Source organism: Ursus arctos, unplaced genomic scaffold, assembly GCF_023065955.2.
Source record: "Ursus arctos isolate Adak ecotype North America unplaced genomic scaffold, UrsArc2.0 scaffold_31, whole genome shotgun sequence".
Taxonomy (NCBI): domain Eukaryota; kingdom Metazoa; phylum Chordata; class Mammalia; order Carnivora; family Ursidae; genus Ursus; species Ursus arctos.
Window position 1 is genome coordinate 11,757,514 of NW_026622997.1, and position 25,831 is coordinate 11,783,344.

At 44.5% G+C, this 25,831-nt stretch overlaps 1 protein-coding gene across 2 annotated transcripts in view; it reads right to left on the reverse strand.

Moving 5' to 3' along the window:
* Positions 1-2,648: 2,648 nt before the first annotated feature.
* SSR1 (signal sequence receptor subunit 1) overlaps positions 2,649-25,831 on the reverse strand; it is a 48,208-nt gene continuing 25,025 nt past the window's right edge. Inside the window, exons 8-9 of one of the 2 annotated variants that reach the window (XM_026511445.4) lie at positions 25,192-25,255; positions 2,649-3,489 (exon numbers count right to left, since the gene is read on the reverse strand). In XM_026511445.4, the coding sequence (XP_026367230.1) occupies positions 3,465-3,489; positions 25,192-25,255 (89 nt within the window). In that variant the 3' untranslated portion in view covers positions 2,649-3,464. Of the gene's footprint in view, positions 3,490-22,930; positions 25,256-25,831 lie in introns of those variants that run through there. The other variant, XM_026511446.4, reaches the window with a different exon arrangement.

Here is a 25,831-nt window from a genome sequence, read left to right on the forward strand (position 1 = left end):
TAATCACATCTATATTCAAGATTATGGTAAAGGAAATACTGCCTGTGATGAGCTGAATTGGGTCCCCCCATGGATTCGCATGTTCAATCGTATCCCCCAGAACCTCAGACTGTGACTGTATGAGGAGACGGGGCCTTTGAAGAGGTCATAGAAGTAAAATGAGACCCTCAGGGAGGGTCCTAATCCAATCCGACTGGTGTCATCAGAAAAGGAAATTCGGATGCCTGGACACCAAGGATACGTGTGCGCGGAGGGAAGGCCACGTGAGGACCCAGGAGAAGGCGGTCATCCGCAAGCCAAGGAGAGAAGCCTCAAGGGAATCCACCCCTGATGGCACTTGATCTTGGACGTCCAGCCTCCAGAGCCGTGAGCAAATAAACTTCTGTCACCGAAGCCCCCCAGCAGCTCTAGGAGGCCAATACGCTGCCTAGGTGGCTTTTCTGCGTGTGCCTGACACCACCCGCAAGCCGGTCACGATAGGCTTCGAGGAGGGGAGAAAATGGCGGAGGCGCTCCTGCTTGCAAAGCACGCGGCAGAGGGTCGGGTGTGTGGTAAGTTCTCGAGAAGCGTTAGGGATTCCTACCAGCATTCCTAGGAGAATAGTTACCCTGATGTTCACCACAGGAGAACAAGGCCCACGTTCCCAAGACCGGGCCCCAGGAGTTACAGGTCACACGGACCTCTGCTCGCTGGGCGCCTGCGGCGCGAAGCTCGGTCTGCCGTCGTCTCACTGTCTTACCCTCACCTCTCATTAAACGTGTCTTTTTAGAATTCAGAGAAATAAAGTGTTTAGCTTTTCTGTGTTTGTGTTTCTTTGGAAAAGCAAGAGATTCCCCTGGCCTAGGGGACTAGATGCCTGTGACTTGACTTCTTTTTGGGGTGGGTGGGAACATGGGTTCATTTAAATAAGGTTTTCGGGGCGCCTGGGGGGCGCAGTCCGTTGAGCATCTGACTCTTGGTTTCGGCTCAGGTCGTGATCTCACGGTCCTGGTACGGAGCCCACGTCAGGCTCTGCAGGAGCGGGGAGCCTGCTTGAGATCCTCTCTCCCCTCGGCCCTCCCCTGCTCAAGTGCACTCACTCTCTCTCTCGAAATAAATCTTCAAATAAGGTTTTCAACTCTGGGTGCCTCACGGTAAAATGGATGCTGACGGCCTATGTGCCCATTTAAATGGCAGAATCCCTGTGGGGGACAGTGAGGTAGTAAGGAGAAGAGGGGTTCGCCACCCTCTCTCCTACCCTCGTCACCCGAGCTGTGTGGCCTTGGACAGGGCGTTTGGCATCTATAACAGGAAGTGGTTTGACACAGTTGCTCCTGACAGCCCTTCCAAGGGGCACCTGATGATTTGACCTGTGACCTTGGGGAAACCTCCACCACTTCTGGTCACAGGAATCTAGATATCCCGTGAATCCCCTGAAATGCTTCCAGGCGGCTCAGAGCCGCAGGCCTCTGCAGGGCCAGCTTGGGTGACGGCATGACCCTGAGCACCGGGCCCCAGAATGCCCCGCTCAGACCACTGGGCTGCTTGGCTAAGGCTCACCCACCCCCAGATCAGTGAGACCGGGGTGTCTGTCCCATGCCCAAGCAAGTTTCTGTCACAGAGGGAAACTGAGGATGGAGTACAGACAAGACGCATTTGGAGGGCACCTGGTTGGCTCAGTCAGTTGAGTGTCTGACTCTTGATTTCGACTCAGGGCATGAACTCAGGGTCATGAGATCGAGCCCCGTGTCAGGCTCCACACTTAGCTGGGGAGTCTGCTTGGGATTCCCTCCCTCTCTCTCTAATAAATGAATCTTTTAAAAAAAGAAGAAGAAGACACATCTGATCAAATGTGAGTGCTCCGAATCTCATGACTGTCTTGACTCCTCAGAGCCTCGAAGGGCCAGTGGGCTTCCTTCAGTCTGGCTGAGTTCTCAGAACTGTGGCAGAGGGGTCTCTCCTCAGACTGGCTGTCCAGCTGCAACCCCACAGCCCACCTGGGAACAAATGCAAAACAAGGCAAATATCCAGGCCCCAGCCCAGACCTGCTGATGCAGGCTCTCGGGCCGGGGCCTTCCATCTGTGTGTTAAGGGGCCCTCAGGGGTTCTGACCTGCTCCAAGTGTGACAATGACCCACTTGACACGGGCACTGATCACCTGGCGGAGGCTCAGCCCCACCCCCTGACTGTGAGGCTCAACTTTGAATTTAGACCGTGAGTCTGAAACCAAGCGTTGGTTTTAGAATGCAGATTCCTGGGCCAGCTCCCTGGGATTCTGCTTTAGGTGTGGGGGATGTTCTGGGTGACTGTGAGGCATTTTCTCTGTGCCACTCTGTCTATGCTCGTGTAGGTCTGTGTCATCTCTCAGCTGGACAGCTGTCACCGGCTTCTTTGCCATCTCTCTTCTGTTCCCCAAACACCATCTGCTTGGCTCCCTGGTCTGTACCGTCCTTCTTGCCTTCCTCCTCTTCTCTCCAAAGTGAGGCTCAGCTCAGAGAGCGTCTCCTCTTGGAGCCTCCCGTTCCCTCCCTGCCCCTTCTCACCCCTGGCCCCAAATGTGTTCCCACTGCGAGCAGGCAGGATGATCGCCATAGGCCCAGCTGGTGCAGACGGGACCGTATTCCGGGTCTGAGATTCCCCAGGGCCTGGTACTCAGCAAGACATTCATATTTGTTTGTAGGCCTTTCAATTTATTTCAGTCCAATTCAACTCAATGCAATGCAACTTGATTCGGTTCGGCATTAGGAAAGAGCCCGGGGAGCCTACGAGGAGCACCAGCATAGGGAAAGCAGGCCTCTGGGGGGCTGGAGGGACCCCCCCGCTCACTGATAGGGCCTGGGGCCTTGCACTCCCAGGGAGTGTTCCTTACTCAGCTCTTCCTGCTCCCGAGGCCCTGCCACGCTGTGGTTGCCCAACCGCCTCCGAGGCCCCTACGGGCCCAGCTCGTCTTTGTCCATTTCCCGAAGATGAATCTGGAAGCTGCTAAGGTGTGTGTCACAACCATCACGTCCCAGGGGCTGGTGAGCTCCCTTCACCCGGAGCCGCCGTCTCCTGAGCGCGTCACCGTCTATGTCATGGGGGAACAGCAAGCTGGGCTGGAGGAACCGACTGCTTGGGTCGCACAGTTGAAGCGGTCCTCGCTGGTGGGGCCCCACAGCCCTGTCCTACCTGCGGGCAGGGGAGGCCCGGTTTCCCAGGAACTCTCCACCCAAAACAAGGCACAAGAGCTCTTATTCAGAAACCACAAAGCCCTGGTCCCACAGCCATTCCCGGGGGCGACTTTTCAGCGGGAGCTGGGGGAGGATCCAGCCGAGCAGGTTGGGGCGGTCCTAGGTGTCATAAGAGCAAAACGGTGCAGAAAGGATGGCCAGTCTCCAGCACCCGCACGTCCGGGGGGTTCCTGCAGCAGCCTCGACGCAGTGCACAGCCCGGGCACCTGGACACCGGGAGACGGCGGAGGCCGCAGGAGAGGTCTGCTGACAGCATCAGTGCGTCTCCTTCCGCCTGCGTCTGAAACAACAAAGGGAGACAGTGACCTCCGGAGAAGCTTCAGGACAGCCCTGGAACCACGTCCCTCCCCGAGGTGCAGCAAGGGGCCGGCTGGACAGAGGCGACAGGGTCGTGCTCCCGCTTTCCCCCCAAAGACCCTTCCTGCTCGTTTGGGGCCAAATAGTTCATCGGATCAGAGACCCCGAGAATCTCCCCTCTGCCCAGCCTTCCCCCAGGAAGAGACAAATGGGAAAATCTAAAACTGGGGTTCAAGGTTTCTAAAATTGCGCCATCCTGTGAGGCCCCGAAAGGAAGGATGAACACCGTGCCTCTTGACTGGGATTTAGTGAGACTTCCACGCTTTCAGTGAGAACCCGGCGTACACAAAAGAAAACAACTTAGCCATGCTCCACGAGTAAAGCAGAGAAAGCCACGAAGCGCGATGCGGAGAGAGCTGGGGGTTTGCTTTAGTAAGTGAACCAGCTCCCGGATCCTCCCACGCATCCTTTCATTCACTCAGCAATACGTCTGAAGCGCCTGTGCTGAGCCAGCCCCCCGCCCCCCCCAGGTCAGGGAGCAAGAGGGGTCCTCGCTCTCCCAGAGCTCGCCGGGGAGGAGGACAGGCACGCCGCCACCAGGATTCAGTCAAATCGCCATGAACGGCCTTCTGGGAACAGAGACCCCAGACCTAACTGTGAGTGCCTGGAAGCGGGGTGGGGGAGGCTAAGGAAGCGACCTTCAAAGAGGTGACCTTGAAAAACTAAGTAAGACCCCACCTTTCCCAGGCATCAGTCTCAACATGGCAGTAACGGGACGAGCCAGAAGCAGCAGGTGCCTCCTGACTCACGGCACTGAGAAGGTTCCACGTCACTTCTGTGCCGTTCCTGCCAAAAAGGCATAATCTGAATCCGTTCACAAGGAAACAGCCCACGAGCTCTAGCTGGGGGACACTCTGCAAAGCGGCTTGCGTGGACGCCTTAAAAACGCTTTAAAAGTCCGGGAAGACTGAGGGAATGTTTCGGATTAAAAGAAATGAAGGAGACATGACAAGGAAACGTAACCCGTGATCTCGCAGGGGCTCCGAAGCAGGTGGAAGCTAGCGGCGAGGAGCGGCCCGACACAGTTCGGGAAACCGACTGGCGCCTGCGGATTAGAACCCTCGCGTCGGGGCTGCATTTCCCGCCTTGGAGAACTGTGGTTTGGCTGTGTAAGAAGAGCGTGTGTTTGTGTTTGGACATAAACACCGGTGTGTTCAGGGGCAAAGGGGCATGTCTGCGTTCACTCTCAGGTCAGCAAGAGTGTGCGTGTGTACGTGTATCTGTGTGGCAAAACGTTAGCAAGTAATGATCAGAGAGAGGTTAAGGGAATTTGTACTATCCTGCAACTTTTCTGTAAGTTTGAGATGATATCAAAATGAAAGGCTACCCCCAAGCTAGGCGCTCAGCCAGCAGGTAGGGGCGGGGGCGGCATCTGGGGAGAGGGCCGGGAGGTGGCAAGGGTGTGGTGGGCGCAGGGAACAGGCAGTTCCGCAGGGGTCCGAGTTCAAGGTCGGCAGTAGTGAGAGAGCAGGTTGGAAGGTCAGGTATAGGCAAAGGGTAGAGGGCTTGGTCTTGGTCCTGCAGGCCGTGGGGGCCTGCGGCAAGGTTTTAAGCAGGGGAGAGCGACAGGGTCAGGAGGCTTGAAGGCACTAGCCCGGCAGCAGGACCCTGGGTCAGTGCTGGGCAATGGCCAGCACCGCTGTCCCCCATGTGGGGCAGTTGCACTTGTCAAGTACAGGGACTGAGCTGAGAGGAGAGTGGTAAGAGGTAGGCAGGGGGTTGGGTACCTGTACAAAGGGAGTTTCCTGTGGCAGTGACGTCACCAACCGAGACAGGAAATGCCGAAGGAGAAAGTGGTTTAGGGAGGAAAATGGCCAATTCCCGTGTTGAGTTTGAGGTGTCTTTGGAACACCGGTGTTTGGCGGTGGCTCTGACGGCCCCAGGAGAGGTCGGGTGCTGGGGCAGAGAGGCGGGGCAGGGCTCCTGGAGTCACACTGTCCGGGTCCAAATCCTGGATGGCCTTCCTATCTCGAAAGCTGGGTGACAGTGGGCAATTTGCTTTATGGATCTCTGCTTCCATTTCCTTGGCTGAACATGATGGGATTAGAACCTTTCTCATAGGGCAGGGGGCCCTGGCAATGACCCGAGTGAACACAACAAAAATGCTTAGAAGAGTCCCTGGATCACAGGAAGTGCTCAAGGGGTCAGCCGCCGCCACCACCGCCACTGCCACCTTCAGCTGCCCTCTGGGGCATCCAACAAGAGGGCAGGAACAATAGGAAGGGGCAAGGGAAGCAGCCCCATTTCTGTACAAGCACGAGGAGAGTACTTAGGGCCTGGCAAGCCATCGCTGCCTGCGGCACAAATGCCAGCCTGCCATTCGGCCAGTTGGGGGCTCCCAGACGCAACAGGGCAGGCTGCTCACTACTCTGCACCAGGCGGTGCCTTCAGGTGGGACCCCGGCTCTCCTGGGGTGCGCTGCAGTATGTGGGAGCACTGGCCCCCGCCCAGAGCAAGAGTCGGAAGCCCTGGGCACCGCGCCCTGAACACCGCGCTTTAAGAGAGCCGCCCCCGTGCAATCTCAGGGGCGACTGCATTCGCGACTGCTGCCTGAGGGCAGGTAACTGTCGAAGTAACAGCGTTTTGGAGGGAGAGAACAAAGGGCAATTATTTCCATCCTTAATCGCAAATAATTATTTTGGACCCTGACATTACACATCGTTCAATAAAGTATGTACGATTTTAAGGGGCTAGATCTTTTCCATCATCTTAATGAAGACAGTGTTCCACTGAAAAAAAATTATTGGAATATTTTAGAAAAAAAATTCAGGTAGTTGAGGTGGTTGTTGTTACTTTTTACTTTAGCCTGGATAAAAGATGACTTTTGACAAAGGAAGGAATCCTAGGTCTCTTCAAATACATGAAGGAATGTCATGAGAAAAAGCAAGCAGATTTTTTTTCTAAGATGATCTGGAGAGCAGAACTGGGACACAGACCACGGGGAGGTTGATGTGGGTTGAAGAAATAACTGTCTAATAGTTGAGCTGTCCAAGGAGGGGAGTGGGCGCCTGGCCCAGAGGAGGGGTCCATAGAGGGGGTTACAGAAGAGAGTCCTGCACTGGGCGAAAAAGCTGGACCGGGTAACTCGTAAGATTCTTTCCAACTCTAATCATATATGAGGCTCCGTCAGGTCCAGAAATAATAAGAGGACCACACCTTTTAAACAAAATCTCAAAGTTCTAGGGGGAAAAAAGTTACTGATGATGGTCTTTAGTTGGTTGACATATCAACAATCCTTATGAGGAAAAGAAACCTACTTCTTATGGGTGAAAAGCAGGTTACTCTGGACCAGGCATTGGGATAAGCTTTATGACACACAGTATCTTAAAAAATTCAATGCAACACTTCATGTATAGTGAGGGCTTTATAAATAATTATTGAATATTAGTAACTAATAACTCTAGTACTATGATCCCATTTTACAGAACCAGGCTGAGACCTGTTAAGTGGCTCGTCTAAGGTTATCCAGCCGCTAAATGGGGTGAGCCTTGAGTCAAACAAAATCGAATTCCAATAGGTATCAACCATCGTACTGCACTGATGTCCAAGTGAAAATATTTGGTTAGTTCATCTGAAGTAAACGTGTGTGTGTGTGTGTGTGTGTGTGTGTGTGTGTACACGATGGAGGCAAAGCAGAGGGGCGGTTGGCTTTGTCCTCTAAGACCATGTTTCCCTCTTGGAAGGTAAGATGAATCTACAGAACATTCTGGGTGTGGCTGGCCAGCGCCACAGGTGACACACAGGGCTGTCTTCTATAGCATTCATTGTTCTGACATGATCATTCTAATTACTTAAAAATCCGAATCATTTCATTGACATCTTAGTTAAAACGGTATTTTTCACTTTAATTTGATGTTTTGTTTGGGGTGGGGGGTGGAGCACAGGCATGCAGAGGCTGGTTGGGTTGCAATGGCTGGAGCAGCAGTTTGATGTAGGAGAGAAAAATTCCTAACACAGACTTGTCTGTCTTCTTCCCAATCCTTCACCTTTCTAGCAATGCCAAGGGGCAGCCCTGCGAACGAACCCTTCACTGCTGTACCAACTGTTAGCAGCAGAGGGCAGCAAAACGCACCAATGCAGACAGGTCTCCAGTCTAGCCTGGGAATGATGGTTCTGCTTTCAAGTGTTTTCCTATCCTTTGGAGAATTCTAGAAGAGTACCACTGATTGAAAATTATGAAACCCAAAATACGGAAGCAAGTAATTAATTATTCCCTTATTACAAACTTAGTAAGTAAAAAGATCTTAATACAGCTAGTCTCTTGACGTGAACTACTTGAAGGGGGCCTGCACCTCTATTTTCTTGTCTTTCCTCACAGTAATCTTGTAATGGCTGGTGGGCAGCTTTTGAGCACCTATGACAGCTTATTGAATTCTCTCAACTTGGTACAATTCGCTAAGTTATAAAAAAAAAAAAATTAACAAAAAAAAATTTAAGGTTACAATTCACTCACAGTTTGGGAACTGACTCTTCATTTTGAAGCTACAGCTGTGATTTCCCTACTGTTTCACTTCCTTTTCTAGAACTCACCTATGGGATTTCACATGAACCACACTTACAGCAACTCGTGGGCACTTGCTTGCCAGTCTCCTGGGCTTTGTGTTGGTGAATGCTTCCTGCTGGAGCTGCAATGTACACCCAGAGGCCATTTCGGCCTCTTCTCTAGAATCCTCCAGGTGCGGTCGTCTGCCACAGGAGCTGGAAGTCTTGTGTGTGTGTGTGTGTGTGTGTGTGTGTGTGTGTGTGCGCACGCACACGCATAGATCAAGCCAAGACTTGGGCACAGCAATTCAACCTATTTTCTCCTGGGTTTTCAGGGAATGGTAACCGGGCTCCCACCTGGACACCTTCCGTATCATGAGGGAGGCAGGACAATCATGTGAAGGTTCTGGACACAGACATGACTATGCTCCGACCTCAGCTCTGTCACTTAGTAGCTGAGCGGTTTTTAGTCAGTTGCTTGTGTATTTAGGTTCCTCATTTACAAAATGAGGATATACCTACTTCACTGTATGGCTGGGATAGTAATTCGTATTTGTTAAAACATTTATCATATGTTGGGTACCATTTTAAGACTTGGTGATCTGGTAAATACAGTTCTTCAAAAGGGGGTGACAGACAACAGAAGCACAGGGTAGTTTCAGGTAGTGGCGAGGGCAGACGGACAAGCACAAACAGTGCTGTGTGCCGCAGATGCTGGAGCTGATGCCTCGGACGAGGGGAGCGGGTGGGGGAAGGCTGACAGGCAAGGATCCCGCGTGGGTGGGACCGGGGCAGAGGGAATCACAGCTAAGGCTGGGGGCCAGAGGAAAGCAGGGGGGGCGGTGAGAGGCAGGGGAGGACCAGATGGCCCGTGGACGACGGTGGTCTCCATGTTCACAGAAGTGTGACTGGAGGCCAGATGAGGGGCAGGACTGGACTCGCTGGGTCAATGTGGGCACAGGGACGGGGAGGCAAAGGGCGGGGCAGGAGCGGCAGCACTCAACACAGTGCCTGGCCAAACCCAGCTGCAGATGGAGTTTATTCATTTAAAAAAACTACTGTTTTTTTAAAAGGGAAGCTGGAGTTGCTTTAAGGAAAAAAGGAAAAAATACTCTCAAGGATTTTCCACTAATAATCTTAATTTTCTCTGAGTATGTAAAGTGACAACACATCCAAGTTTTTTAAAATTGGCTCATTTTCTGAGCTACAGCAAAACTGCCCACAACCATTGTGATTATTATACTCATTGTAGGAGGCTCAGATACATTTATTTCTTCCACTATAAAACAGAAGCATATTATAAACATTTTGAAAAGGAAAAAATAACCTACCATCCTACCGCAAAACCTGCTTTAGCACCTTGCAGGTATTTTGCTCTTCGGACTGTGGACTAATCTGACATTTAATACTCAGTGTTTCCAGCATTGTGGACAAGAAATTAAAATGCTGGTTCTTACTGTCCAAATATTTTTTGATTCCTTTTTCCCTTTAGCAAAGACTAAAAACATTGCATAGCTACAATCACTGTATCTCCAAAGTTTTTTGGAGATCTCATACTTTTTCTATGAAGAACACATTAATTCAGTTCTATCGCTTAACAATAAAATCCTGAAAAGGAAATTCTAAGTACTGACTCATCAACATAGATGAGGAAGTTAAACCAAAGACGCCTCTCTGCTTGTTTAAAAATGTTTAATTAAAAGGTCAGGATATGCAGTCTGTACAATTACTGGGAACCCAAACTCTCAGTATGTGTGTGAGTACTGGGCGGGGGGTGGGGTGGGGAGTTGTTTTATGACCATCACCTGGAAAGTCAACTAGCTGACAAACAGCACAAGCAGAAGTCATCTTAAATCATCTTTATTCTAAAACAAGACTGTTACTTAAAAGCAGAAAATGCGTGAGGATTTTTTTCTTTTCACAAATTCCAGGGGGAAATTAAGATCAATATTGTACTTCTTTTTTCTTTTCTTTTTTGCTTAGTATTTGAGATTCACTTTGTGCCTCTCATCTTTAAGACCTAGCAATAACATGCAGTGCCGCTTCAGGCAACATCCTGTACTGCCACAAATACTTTCAAGACCAGCTTTAATTGAGGGATATGGAAATTTAAAAATGCATTTTGCAGGACAGCAGGCCGGTTTAGGTGGTAGGCTAGACCAATGGAAGTAACAAAGAAAAGGGGTACTCTTGGGTTTACCAAACTAGAAAAACCGTGATTTCCAGATACTCATAGAGCAGGAATATTTCTCAAAGGCGCACAAGAAAGTTATGGATTACTCAGGCCCACTTTCATTAAGCAGTCCTCAATGACAGCCAGAGAACATCCTTAAGACAGTCACCAAGTAAAACCTGAGGGAAAAAGCTGTCATAAATAATCTGATGAAAATATGCCAGAAATCACATTCCAAGTTTGAAAGCACTAGAATTTAAATAGCAAACACAACATGGATGGCACTGGAGAAGATAATGCTAAGTGAAATAAGTCAAGCAGAGAAAGACAATTATATGATTTCTCTCATCTATGGAACATAAGAACTAGGAAGATCGGTAGGGGAAGAAAGGGATAAAGAAAGGGGGGGTAATCAGAAGGGGGGATGAAGCATGAGAGACTATGGACTCTGAGAAACAAACTGAGGGCTTCGGCGGGGTGGGGAATGGGATGGACTGGTGATGGGTAGTAAGGAGGGCACGTATTGCATGGTGCACTGGGTGTTATACGCAACTAATGAAGCATCGAGCTTTACATCAGAAACCAGGGATGTACTGTATGGTGACTAACATAATATAATTAAAAAACATTAAAAAAAATTCTAATAAAAAAAAAAAACAGCAAACACAAGACCACCTGTAATGAATTAGGAAATATAAGAAGAAATATTTGGAACCAGAGGTGTTTTGCCCATAATGAATGAGTTCAGATGTCTTTGAAGTTCTGAAATTGTTGGATTATGAAGTGGAGAGAATTGCAATCTAAGTTAATTCATAGCAGAGCTAAAAGTAGTAAGAATTTATTAAATGCTTATGTGCAAATGCCTACTTGGACTTTTTAAGATTTCATATTGGACAAGTGGGAGCCATGTTACTGGAGAATGGCAAGATGTTCGACTGAGGAGAATTACGGAGGGCAATAAACATCTGTGACTTGCTTGTTCGGGGTTACAATAGAAAGTTTAAGTGAAACCAGTCAGAGGTGGTTAGAATGGCACCAGGAAAGTAAGTGAGGACTGAGATAATAAACAGATAAACAGATAATAAAGCTCTCCAGAGCTAGTGCAGAGAGAAGGACAATGCGCCTAGGTTTGGGGTTAGTCAGAGGAGATAAGAAAAGGAGGCAAGAGCATCACAGAAGCGAAGAGGAACTCTTGGCGGGGGGGCGCTGGTGGTCAATGGGTTAATCGCACAAGTCAAGGCCAGAGAATTCAGAGTGCAGAAGGCTGGCAAATAGGAAACCATGAGATCCTGAAAACAGGTTTTTTGGACAGAAGCTAAACTGAAAGAAATGTGAAAGACTGAAAGCCTAGTGAAGAAAAAGAAGCCAGTAGCCTAAGAGATACTCTGACAAAGAGAGAACACAACAAAACAGGAATACAGTTAGAGGGGCAAGAGAATCATGCAAAGACTTAAGATTAGGAGGGTTTTTGTATAGATGTGCACAAAGGGAGAAAAGTCAGAGATGGTGAGGACGATGGGAAAGGAAGTGCACATCTGGAGACAGAAGTCTCAAGAATCTGAAAGACAGGATTGGTGACAATGAAGAAAGCCCAATAACAGTTCTGAACACCTTGTGTAGACAGCAGTCTCTCTGCACAGACCAAGACGGCACCCATCCAGGATTTCTCCTTGAAACCAAACTATCAGGCCATCAGCCACACGAAAAGTCACCATAGTGACCAAAAGGTCACAGGATCTTACTGGTGGTTCCCGAAATGAGATTACTTCCAGGCAGGGGCTTCATTCTGAACCAGATGTGGGTTACCCAGGTGGAATTCCACTAAGGAGTCAAGCTAGAACACTCTCAGACTACCGTGTGGAGTCGTCCTCCCGCCACCACCTTCTCTGCACACAGCTTCAGGGCGGACAGGCCGCAGCCTGCTCCAGCTCTTACTTCCTGCTGAGTGGAGACACACAGTGCCAGCAGCTAGCAGGGGCGAACTGAAATACATAACCAGTATTTTTAGCCATGAAAAGCTCACTCGATTATCAACAGTTTGCGGTATTAAATACAAGACCTTAAAATACACGTGACTCTAATAATAAACTGCTCAGGAGAGTTCAAGGGATGAAGTCGTGTTTTCATGTGTACTGAGGACCAATGACTTTAAATCTTCTACCTCAGACGATGGCAACAGGTCCTTGTAAAAGAGCCACCGTCCAGAGTATTGATAAATCTATCCTGACTTTTGGCTGTGGTTGCACAAGAAAATACGAAGGTATCTACGTCAGAGAAAGTATCAGGCAAGTCCCAAGCGAAGCAACTACAACACAGGTAAGCAGATTTTGTGCGGTAACGTGAAGGTCTCCCTGTCCAGGATTCACAGGTCTTGTTGCAACACAGCTGGAGGCAGCCATGCACCAAACCTGCACCACGCGTGCCTCTGGGCTCCTTGAAGCGGCTGCATCACGGATAATGGGGTTATCTAGGGTGGTTGTGAGGATTAAGCAGGAATGTATGTGGTGGAACAGAGCAGATGTTTGATATACATATACCTGCCAATCTGAACACCACTCTTGACGAAAATACTTCTCATACTCCTCTCTAACATGCTTTAGAACCTCAGCACCTATTCTGACAAATGTAAGACAGATGATCAAATGCATTTCTGAAAATGTACAAATCAGACGGATTCTCTTTGGGCAGCTCTCTGTGAAGCTCAAAGAAATTCTGAGAGGAATTTAAAAAATGTTTTGAAGAGCAACGCCATCACTGGAAAACATGTCAGCCGCCCCAAGTGTTCTGAAAAACGTAATTCTCAGTTTGATGGGCGGGCTCCAGTAGATTATAATAACACTCCCCTTGGCGGCCCTACTGCTCTAGTTCACTATCATATACAGAGAGCTAGCCACATCACCTGTCCACCTTAGGACTTCCACTCTTTAGCTAAAAAAAATACCACTATTTGGCTTTCCTCTACAGAATTTAACTACTATCCATGTTGAAGTCCAAAAAGTACCATATACACCTCCCACTCACATGCTTCACGCGATGTTACAACAACATGGGGCTTTCCAACAGCAGCAGTGATCACTTACGTAAGCTTCTGATGCGCCAGGCCAAGTTCTGAACAGCTAACAACTCTAAAAGGTAGGCACCCAAACTGAAGCCAACGAGATGATGCAATTTGACTCTAAGAGAGAGCTGGAATTTGAACCCGGGCAGCCACAAAGGAGTCCATGCTATACCTTACTTCTTTCGCTTTCGCTAACTAAATGTAAGAATCGTTTAATAACACTGTATTAAGGGTTTGTAGGTAACAGAATCAATTTGGGACACTCTCTCAATCTAAAAAGGATCTCTCAATTTAAAAAGAACACATCAAGACTCCACAGATGAGCTGCCGTCTCAAGGTCACACTGCTTAGTGGCCAGGGTGGACTTCATTCCCAATCCGAAGGATAGCAAACCATACCATCTCTCTTTGTTCAACCTCACGGAATTGCCAATGATGCCGAGTTATCACGAGGAATGCTTCTAAACACAATCCCATGCAGGAATGACAAATGAAAACCAGCTCACATTTTCTCTTTCTTTCTTTAAAATACACTCGTGATAAGGTTTCCACAAGAAAACCGCAAGCTAGAAACTGGGGATAAAAGGCAAGTAAGATGCAGAACTCACGGTCCAGGAGACAGACAGACGTACCACCAAGGTGACAGATCGTCACAGGTACTGTAACAAAAATCTGGGAGTTAAAATGGCGGAGGAGTAGGAGACAGGGAGTTAAGATGGCGGAGGAGTAGGAGACACCGTTTTCAGCCGGTCCTCCGAGTCGAGCTGGAGAGGTACCAGACCAGCCTAAACAACCACGGAACCAGCCTGAGACGCAGGAAGACGCATCTGGATCTCTACAAATGAACATCTCCAGCGCTGAGTATTGAGGTACGAAGCGGGGAGCCATGAAACTGTGCACAGATATCGGAAGATAAACGGAAGGGGGAGGGAGCCGCCGCGTTCGGGCGCCAGGAAGCGGTAGCCACTTGCACGGGAGAGCGGGAGGGGCTCGCGGACGGCACCCGCAAAACAGCAGACTGAGACCCTGAACCGGGTGCGCGCGCCACCAGGCATCTCGCGGAACACCGGAATCCCGGTGCGCTCACTGGATCCAGACTGAGACCGGGAGATCCGGGAGCGCGCGCGGGGCGGCTGGCGGCTGGCGGCATTAGAAACACAAAGGACAGAGACGCGCCGGCCCTGGAAGTGAGGGCTGGGACGCCGGGTGTGGGGCGCACATCCCGGGACGCTGCAGGGTTGAGCAGCACCAACAGTAACAGAGTTAAAGTGGCCAGAACATTAGTAGAGAACAGGCCGCAATCCCTCTGTTCTGTGACAGAGGCTGAAATTTGGCCGCTGCTGCTCTGACTCTCAGAAGAGGCACAGCAAACCGCCAGGGAAAGCCGCCAGAGAACAAAAGCCTGGAAATACCGGCTCAGAGAGTGCCCATCCCCATCCCCCCTCGCAGGGGACGCCGAGACTCTACCCAAACATGGCTGCCTGAGTATCGGCGCGGCAGGCCCCTCCCCCAGAAGGCAGGCTGAAAAATCAAGAAGCCCACAACCCGGGCGCCTGGGTGGCGCAGTCATTGAGCGCCTGCCTTCGGCTCAGGGCGTGATCCCGGCGTTCCGGAAAGGAGTCCCTCATCGGGCTCCTCCGCTGGGAGCCTGCTTCTTCCTCTCCCACTCCCCTGCTTCTGTTCCCTCTCTCGCTGGTTGGCTGCCACATAAATAAATAAATAAAATCTTTAAAGAAGAAGCCCACATCCCTAAGATCCCTATAAAACAAGGGGCACGGCCTGGGACCCAGTCAATAATTTGGGCTCTGGAAACCCCGCAACCTCTCTTCATCAGAATGACAAGAAGGAGAAGCCCCCCCCAGCAAAGAAAAGACAGTGATTCTGTGGCCTCTGCCACAGAAATAATGGATATGGATGTAACCAAATTATCAGAAATGGAATTCAGAGTAACGATGGTCAAAATGATGAGTAGAATTGAAAAAACTATTAACGAAAAGGTTACTGAGAATATAGAATCCCTAAGGACAGAAATGAGAGCGAATCTGACAGAAATTAAAAATTCTATGAGCCAAATGCAGGCAAAACTAGAGGCTCTGACGGCCAGGGTCGCAGAAGCAGAGGAACGGGTTAGTGAATTGGAGGATGGGTTAATAGAGGAAAAAATGAAAATAGAAGATGGTCTTAAAAAAATCCACGCCCACGAATGTAGGTTACGGGAGATTACTGACTCAATGAAACGATCCAATGTTAGAATCATCGGCATCCCCGAGGGGGTGGAGAAAAACAGAGGTCTAGAAGAGATATTTGAACAAATTGTGGCTGAAAACTTCCCTAATCTAGCAAGGGAAACAAACATTCGTGTCCAAGAGGCAGAGAGGACCCCTCCCAAGCTCAACCATGACAAACCTACGCCACGTCACGTCATAGTGCAATTCGCAAATATTAGATGCAAGGATACAGTACTGAAAGCGGCCAGGGCAAAGAAATTTCTCACGTACCAAGGCAAAAGCATCAGAATTACATCAGACCTGTCTACACAGACCTGGAATGAGAGAAAGGGTTGGGGGAGCATATTTAAAGCTCTTTCAGAGAAAAACATGCAGCCAAGGATCCTTTATCCAGCAAGGCTCTCATTCAGAATTGATGGAGAAATAAAGATATTTCAGAATCGCCAGTCACTAACCAATTTCGTAACCACGAAACCAGCCCTACAGGAGATATTACGGGGGGTTCTATAAAAGTAAAAAGGCCCCAAGAGTGATACAGAACAGAAAGACACAGCCAATACAAACAAAGACTTTACTGGCAACATGGCAACATTAAAATCATATCTCTCAGTAATCAGTCTTAATGTAAATGGTTTGAACCATCCCATAAAGCGCCACAGGGTTGCAGATTGGATAAAAAGAAATGACCCATCCATTTGCTGTCTACAAGAGACTCATTTCAAACCCAAAGATGCATTCAGACTGAGAGTAAGGGGATGGAGTACCATCTTTCACGCAAATGGACCTCAAAAGAAAGCTGGGGTAGCAATTCTCATATCAGATAAATTGGATTTTAAACTACAGACTATAGTTAGAGATGCAGAAGGGCACTATATTATTCTTAAGGGAAGTATTCAACAAGTGGATATGACAATTATAAATATATATGCCCCCAACAGGGGAGCAGCAAGATACACAAGCCAACTCTTAACCAGAATAAAGAGACATATAAATAAAAATACATTAATAGTAGGGGACCTCAACACTCCACTCTCAGAAATAGACAGAACACCCTGGCAAAAACTAAGCAAAGAATCAAAGGCTTTGAATGCCATACTCGACGAGTTGGACCTCATAGATATATATAGAACACTACACCCCAGAACCAAAGAATACTCATTCTATTCTAATGCCCATGGAACATTCTCAAGAATAGACCATGTTCTGGGACACAAAACAGGTCTCAACCGATACCAAAAGATTGAAATTATCCCCTGCATATTCTCAGACCACAACGCTCTGAAATTGGAACTCAACCACAAGGAAAAATTTGGAAGAAACTCAAACACTTGGAGACTAAGAACCATCCTGCTCAGGAATGACTCGATAAACCAGGAAATCAAAAATCAAATAAAACAATTTATGGAGACCAATGAGAATGAAAATACAACAGTCCAAAACCTATGGGATACTGCAAAGGCAGTCCTAAGGGGGAAATACATAGCCATCCAAGCCTCACTCAAAAGAATAGAAAAATCTAAAATGCAGTTTTTATATTCTCACCTCAAGAAGCTGGAACAGCAACAGAGGGACAGGCCTAATCCACGCACGAGGAAGCAGTTGACCAAAATTAGAGCTGAAATCAATCAAGCAGAAACCAGAAGTACAGTAGAGCAGATCAACAGGACTAGAAGCTGGTTCTTTGAGAGAATCAATAAAATTGACAGACCACTGGCAAGACTTATCCAAAAGAAAAGAGAAAGGACCCAGATTATTAAAATTATGAATGAAAAAGGAGAGGTCACGACGAGCACCATTGAAATTGGAAGGATTATTAGAAATTTTTATCAACAGCTATATGCCAATAAACTAAGCAATCTGGAAGAGATGGAATCCTTCCTGGAAACCTATAAACTACCAAGATTGAAACCGGAAGAAATTGATTCCTTAAACAGGCCAATTAATTATGAAGAAATTGAGTCAGTGATAAACAACCTTCCAAATAACAAAACTCCAGGCCCGGACGGTTTTCCTGGGGAATTCTACCAAACATTCAAAGAAGAAATAATACCTATTCTCCTAAAGCTATTTCAAAAAATAGAAACAGAAGGAAAGCTACCAAACTCATTCTATGAGGCCAATATTACCTTGATCCCCAAACCAGGCAAAGACCCCATCAAAAAGGAGAATTACAGACCGATTTCCCTAATGAATATGGATGCCAAAATCCTCAACAAGATACTTGCTAATAGAATCCAACAGTACATTAAAAGGATTATCCATCACGATCAAGTGGGATTCATACCTGGGATGCAAGCGTGGTTCAATATTCGCAAATCAATCAGCGTGATACATCATATCAACAAGAAAAGACTCAGGAACCATATGATCCTCTCAATCGATGCCGAAAAAGCATTTGACAAAATACAGCATCCTTTCCTGATTAAAACCCTTCAGAGTGTAGGAATAGAAGGTACATTTCTCAATCTCATAAAAGCCATCTATGAAAAGCCTACTGCAAATATTATTCTCAATGGGGAAAAGCTGGAAGCCTTTCCCTTAAGATCAGGAACTCGACAAGGATGCCCACTCTCGCCACTATTATTCAACATAGTACTAGAAGTCCTTGCAACAGCAATCAGACGACAAAAAGGGATCAAAGGTATTCAAATTGGCAAAGAAGAAGTCAAAATGTCTCTCTTTGCAGATGACATGATACTCTATATGGAAAACCCAAAAGAAGCCACTCCCAAACTATTAGAAGTTATAGAGCAATTCAGTAACGTGGCGGGATACAAAATCAATGCTCAGAAATCAGTTGCATTTCTATACACGAATAACGAGACCGAAGAAAGAGAAATTAGGGAATCCATCCCATTTACAATAGCACCAAAAACCATACGTTACCTTGGAATTAACTTAACCAGAGACGTAAAGGACCTATATTCTAGAAACTATAAATCACTCTTAAAAGACATTGAGGAAGACATAAAAAGATGGAAAGATATTCCATGCTCATGGATCGGAAGAATTAACATAGTTAAAATGTCCATGCTACCCAGAGCAATCTACACTTTCAATGCTATCCCGATCAAAATACCAAGGACATTTTTCAAAGAACTGGAACAAACAGTCCTTAAATTTGTATGGAAACAGAAAAGGCCCCGAATCTCCAAGGAACTGTTGAAAAGGAAAAACAAAGCTGGGGGCATCACAATGCTGGATTTCGAGCTGTACTACAAAGCTGTGATCACAAAGACAGCATGGTACTGGCACAAAAACAGACACATAGACCAATGGAACAGAATAGAGAGCCCAGAAATGGACCCTCGGCTCTTTGGGCAACTAATATTTGATAAAGCAGGAAAAAACATCCGGTGGGAAAAAGACAGTCTCTTCAATAAATGGTGCTGGGAAAATTGGACAGCTACATGCAAGAGAATGAAACTTGACCACTATCTCACACCATACACAAAAATAAACTCCAAATGGATGAAAGACCTCGATGTGAGACAGGAATCCATCAAAATTCTAGAGGAGAACATAGGCAACAACCTCTACGACATCGGCCAAAGCAACCTTTTTCATGACACATCCCCAAAGGCAAGAGAAACAAAAGATAAAATGAATTTATGGGACTTCATCAAGATTAAAAGTTTCTGCACAGCCAAGGAAACAGTCAGAAAAACTAAGAGGCAGCCCACGGAATGGGAGAATATATTTGCAAATGACACTACAGATAAAGGACTGGTATCCAAGATCTACAAAGAACTTCTCAAACTCAATACACGAGAAACAAATAAACAAATCAAAAAATGGGCAGAAGATATGAACAGACACTTTTCCAATGAAGACATACAAATGGCTAACAGACACATGAAAAAATGTTCAAAATCATTAGCCATCAAGGAAATTCAAATCAAAACCACACTGAGATACCACCTTACGCCAGTTAGAATGGCAAAAATAGACAAGGCAAGAAACAACAATTGTTGGAGAGGATGTGGAGAAAGGGGATCCCTCCTACATTGTTGGTGGGAATGCAAGTTGGTACAGCCACTCTGGAAAACAGTGTGGAGGTCCCTTAAAAAGTTAAAAATTGAGCTACCCTATGATCCAGCCATTGCACTACTGGGTATTTACCCCAAAGATACAGACGTAGTGAAGAGAAGGGCCATATGCACCCCAATGTTCATAGCAGCAATGTCCACAATAGCTAAATCGTGGAAGGAGCCGAGATGCCCTTCAACAGATGACTGGATTAAGAAGTTGTGGTCCATATATACAATGGAATATTACTCAGCTATCAGAAAGAACGAGTTCTCAACATTTGCTACAACATGGACAGCACTGGAGGAGATAATGCTAAGTGAAATAAGTCAAGCAGAGAAAGACAACTATCATATGATTTCTCTCATCTATGGAACATAAGAACTAGGATGATCGGTAGGGGAAGAAAGGGATAAAGAAAGGGGGGGTAATCAGAAGGGGGAATGAAACATGAGAGACTATGGACTATGAGAAACAAACTGAGGACTTCAGAGGGGAGGAGGGTGGGGGAATGGGATAGACCGGTGATGGGTAGTAAGGAGGGCACGTATTGCATGGTGCACTGGGTGTTATACACAACTAATGAATCATCGAGCCTTACATCGGAAACCGGGGATGTACTGTATGGTGACTAACATAATATAATAAAAAATCATTTAAAAAAAAAAAAAAAAAAGAAGTCCCACCCTAAGGCAAGTCATATATAGGGGATTGTACAGAAAGTAGGAATGGGCAGAGAATAAATCCATACGCCCTACAGAGATATAGATCAATCAATAATATATCAAAACATTAAAATTTAAATATATGATAACATAAAAAATAGTAAAGAAAAAAAGTCCTACATTTTGTTAAAGAAATATAGACAAAAGTGATTTTCGTTTAATTTTTAAAAAAAAAAATCTGAGTTTTTTTTTTCTTGATAAATGTAAAACTTCCTAATTTCTCATGTCAAAATAGCAAGATAATTTAAACCTCCTCATTTTCATTTAGTATAACTACTTTTAATACTTTTCCAATCTGGGTACGTGTTGGTTATCTACAAAATTCCTCTTGTAAATGAAGCAAACTTGAGTTTAATGGTTCCCAAGAGATGTGAATTACTGGCAGTGTTAAAATATCCTAAAAAGTGAAGATAACTTAAATTTTCTATAATCAGATTGTTCAGTTTATTAAAAAAATCAAATAGCATTTAATATGAAAAAAAAAAAAAAAAAAAAAATCTATGTAAGGGCTCTTCTTCATGTTTTCTAGAGGATACTGGATTTTCTTTCTAATGCTCTACGGTGCCCATTAAGGGAAATCCACACTTGAACAGAAAAAAAGACAGAAGCCTAACTTACAATCCCAGTTTTGTGTCGTTGTATAACCCAAGAATGAGTATAGTTGACCCTTGAAGGTGGGCTTCGGGGCACTGATTCCTGCACAAAAATCCACATACAACTTTTGATGCCTCAAAAGCATGACTAGTAATAGCCTACTGTGGGCCAGAGCCATTATCAATTATACAGTTAACACACAATAAAGCTAGAAAAAAGATTAAGAAAATCTTGAGGAAATGCATTTACAGAACTGTATTTATTGAAAAAAATCCACATATAAGTGGACCCATGCAGTTCAAACCCGCTGTTCAGAGGCCAACTGTACTTCACTCTCGTCTTTTAACACGAAGATGAATCTTCAACCCTTTAAAACTTGAAAATCCAGCCAAACTAGCATATCAATCTTAAAATGTTTTTAAAGACCATGATTTTGTTAATCAAGGGTATTTAAAGAGGTGTCATTATTGAGATTAAATAGGGAACTGTGGATAACGGAATTATATAAAAAATTTCGAAGTATATGTATATACCACAAACTAACACACAAATCGATTTGTAACAGCTCAGAAGACTCTTTGGGGGTTATTTTATAGTATTCCGGAGTTGAGTGGCATTTATATACTATTTTGTATAGTACAAGTAGAGATATAGTGTATTAAGCACTGAGTTTTTTGGAACTTTCCGGTTGCTGAATTTGGTATTTGTTACCTGCCCAAATGCTTGGTTTTATAAAATTTCCATCTTAAACATGGTGCAGGGGAAAGAATGCAGGAGTTTTAGCAAAAGCTCTGAATCTAAATTCAATATGTAACACCTTGAGCAAGCTACTTAAATTCAGGAGGTTTTGTTTCTTTCCATCTATAAAGTGACAATCACCTTCTTTCAGGGAGTTGTTGTGAAGGTTTACTAGATGATGAATGGAAAGGCCCAACAGAACAGTCCATGGCTGATGTTTAATAAAAGAGTTCCTTTTCTACTGCCTTTAAAAAACCAGCTAAATGGTACCTGAACCTCAGAACCATACTCCTAAATAATTCCGAAGTCTGAAAAAGGGAAAACTCCAGAACTTCAGATTATATATAGAATTAATTACTATAAAAGCCTAGGCTTTTGTGTAAACAAAGAATAAAATCATACAAATATTAACTGGTAAAGTTTGTAAGAGGCCTAAAGAAACCGTTGAGAAGTTCACAGGTCAGTTCTGTTCTTGCCTCATACTATCCTAATATTCCGCTCATGCTGGTAGTGAGGGGTTGACGGGTCAGGCTGCTCTTCCCTAAGCTGGAGATAATTAGTTCAAAGTAGGATTTTATTTAGTAAAACTAGAACAAATGTATTGATTTTACAGCTATAAATGATGCTGTCCAAATATGTGGCCAATTTTTTCAAGTGTACCTGGAAATACAGATTTACATTTTTAAATTAAAGCTAACATCTAATTTTGGAACTAAAACAAAGAATGAAAAACCAAGGATTGTAACCTATCAAAATCCTGGTGAGAGACAATGTGTATTGCCAAGTTTAAAGTTAAAGGAAAAAAAAAAAATCATTATTTAAATGCACTAACCAAGTTTCTCTTTTCTTTCAACCGAGGGTTTGGGTATCATTGTACCAAAAAAGATGAATGCTATATGAGAGACTAACATATTACATTTACCTACTCCTGTACCTCCAAAATAACGTTAAGTCATTAAACAAAGATTTCAAGGTCACAATGCCACTATTAACTACTCCTCAGCAGAGTTAAGTACAATTATAGGCTAATGCACTGCAAATACACCTTTAAGGCAGTGGTTTTTTAATGTTGGCTTTTTTTTTTTTTAAGATCTAGATCTGCCTTTTCCTATCAAAGTCACTATTTTCTGAAATTTACTTAAAATTAAAAGCCACTAAAATCAAGCCATGTTCCTTTTCTTCTGATTTCTATCTTCCTCAGGGACCTTGCAGGTCCCATACCCCCCCCCCCCCCCCCCCCCCCCCCCCGCTCAGACACCACTTCAGAGGGCACGGGTAGTCTGAAAAGTCACTCACTATGTAAGGCCGTGAAATGAATGATGAAGCTATACAACCAAAGCAAGATCCATGCTTTATGAACACATTATTCTCACATGTCTGCGTGACAGGTTTGATACACAAGATTCTTGGTTCATTTTACAGATTCTGAGACCAATTTGCTCAAAAATGAATTCTGAAACCATGGTGAATGAGTATATCAAAACAAACTTTAAAAACTTCATCCAAATATTTACATTTAAAAAAAACATTTAAAAAATAGGCTACTTATTAAGTGTGCTTGAACAAACCATGTGTGGAATTGAATTCCATTCATTATGGAGTTAGTTTTCTGCTAAACACATACCGATACTATAGAAGACCCTGGCAGCTGAGGATTTAAGAGTTTTCAACTGTTGCCAATCGATGCTAAAAAATAGAACGGGACAAACGATTTCTGAGGCACTGATCTGAGCCTCAGCAGTGGACGGGCTAGCATGTAAGGCAATCACGTAGGAGTCAGAAGGGCTGGCACCTGTAACTCAGTGTGGCTTTGCCACTAAGTACCACCAAGTAGTCAATGAACTGTCTAGAAGCCATTTAAATTTTGTAATTACACCTCACTGCATTATGTTCTAGTAGTTTCACAAACTTAGGAATTCACAAAACAATGTTTTGAAATATATTCCTTGAGAAGGTGGAGGGTCTCCTATGTTACATTAAACAAAAAACATGCAGTTTTTACAGCTCATAGAGCTTTTTCAAAATAAGCTACTGATCATACAGCCCAATTAAAAACTCAAACACTTTATATTACAGGTATAGAAAGTTTATAGTTCAGCAATGCCAATATAGATAATTTGACACCTTAGCCCCTACTTGCAAAGTGATTAACAACTATACAATAATAACTTCTATTCTACTGTCACAGGCTTTGGCTCAGATGTTTAAATACTTAACTTGGTAAGATTTTTTGTTTGTGTGTCTTGTTTTGCTGTTGTTTCGTGTGGGCATGGGTGGGGATTATAATGAAGAGGGGAGGAGGGGTCAGTTCACTGTAATAAAGACAGATCAGGAATTAAACAGCCACTAGAATTTCATTTACCATTTCTTTATAAAATATACGTGGGAGAATATGGCTTAAAGACAGAGGGGAAAAGCCTCTTATCTGTTCATACTCTTTTACTTTACCCTTTATCCAGTCTGACAATAATGCCAAACTTAAGTTACTACCTAGGACAAGAATGACTTTAACAGGATTTTATGAAGTCCAATTTAATTTTGGTTCTGAGATCTTAAGTGCTTAAAATTTTAGAATTCTTCAGATTAACTAATAATAGTTTTTCTGAAAATACCCAAAAGATTAGATAAAACCAATTGGTTAACCACTTAAAAAAATATCCAACTCATTTTTTTTAACAAGTTAGTATTACTTGTAATATATCTCTGCCCATATAAATTGACTTTTTGCTTACTTTATAGACCAAGGCAATTTTTCTCAAGCAAGATACTCCTATTTAGGAAAAAATATGATCTCTTAAAACAAAACAAAAAACGAAGTGGGTCAGAAATAAAACAACAATGGATAACACAACTCAGGTCCCAAAAATGTACCTTTTTTTTTTTGTTTAAAAAAAGAAAAAAAAAAAAAAGAGTGTGGGGTGGGTTTTATATATCAAAATCGGCAGAATTCTCATGCTTCACAATTTTGTTGCTAGAAATCCCCAAATTCCTGGGACTCATTCGGGAAGTTTTCTGAAGGTGCGCATTATAGTAAACAGCAGCAAAATACCAAAACAATTCTATTGCTAGAAAGCAGCTACTCCTGTTTGTGCCTTTAGAATACTAGCTGTTTAGAATGCCAACAACAACAAATACTAATTTGTGCCATCAACTGGATTTGAGGAATTCTAAAAAAGAAACAAACTGTTTTCTTTAAAACAGTCTAAGGCAGGACATCCACAATCATATTGGACAAATATTGAGTTTTGGGGGGAAATACCAGAAAATGTCAAAAAGAAACAACAGCATTGTATTTAGTATTCTAAAGGCAGGCTTCAGGTAGTTCAACAATGATTCTGGTAACACCAACTGCTCACATACATACACACGCACACATATAGATTTTAATGGCTTAAAAAAACCCAAATTTGTTACTTTAGAAAAATGAATGCAGTGCATTTTCAGTAATATTATCGCCACAGACTCTGATTGCTCAGTCCACACATAAGTAGTAGTTGCCTTCTATGGTGATATGGCTTCTCTGCACTAATTCCCATCAGGCCGAAAAACATTAGGGCAGGTTAAGTAAAGACTGAATTGTTGCACAAAGGAACATTTACTCATCAGATCCCACTGATCTCTTCTGTGCCCGTTTCCTGGGCAACCTTCTTGGTGAAGCTTTATCTGGAAGAAAAGAGAAAGTTTTAACTTGCTTATTGTAAATAGGATGGATTCAAAAGACCTTTAAAAAGCATTTTCCTTCAACTTTACCACTTAAAAAACAAAAAAAAACCATACACGCAAAAATACCCTAGTAATAATAATAAACGCCTCTTATCTGGTATAGGTTGTTAAACTAACCTTTAAAATAATCCCTCAAGAAATAACTCAATCCAAACGAAACTTTGTATAATTAGGGTGGGAAAGGGTCTAATTTTGGTTACATGAATACTGAAGCCACTAAGCAAAATCTTAAATTCTATAATTTAGTATGTTTACACATGCTTAAGTAAATGCTTTAGAAAGTGTCAAAGGCATGAAATTTGCAGCTTAAAAACACCTATACTGTCTACAAATTAATATTTATAAACACAGCCACGCAGTTTGCATAAGTTTTGGCAATTTCATAAATTTAATGGAACGAGCAGCAGGTTAGAGGAATTTTTAGACAGAAGATCAATACCGAAACCGTCCTGCATACACAAGCCTTCTTTGTACACCTTTTTCTCTTTATCTCCTTACATTAGATTCCTAGTGGGT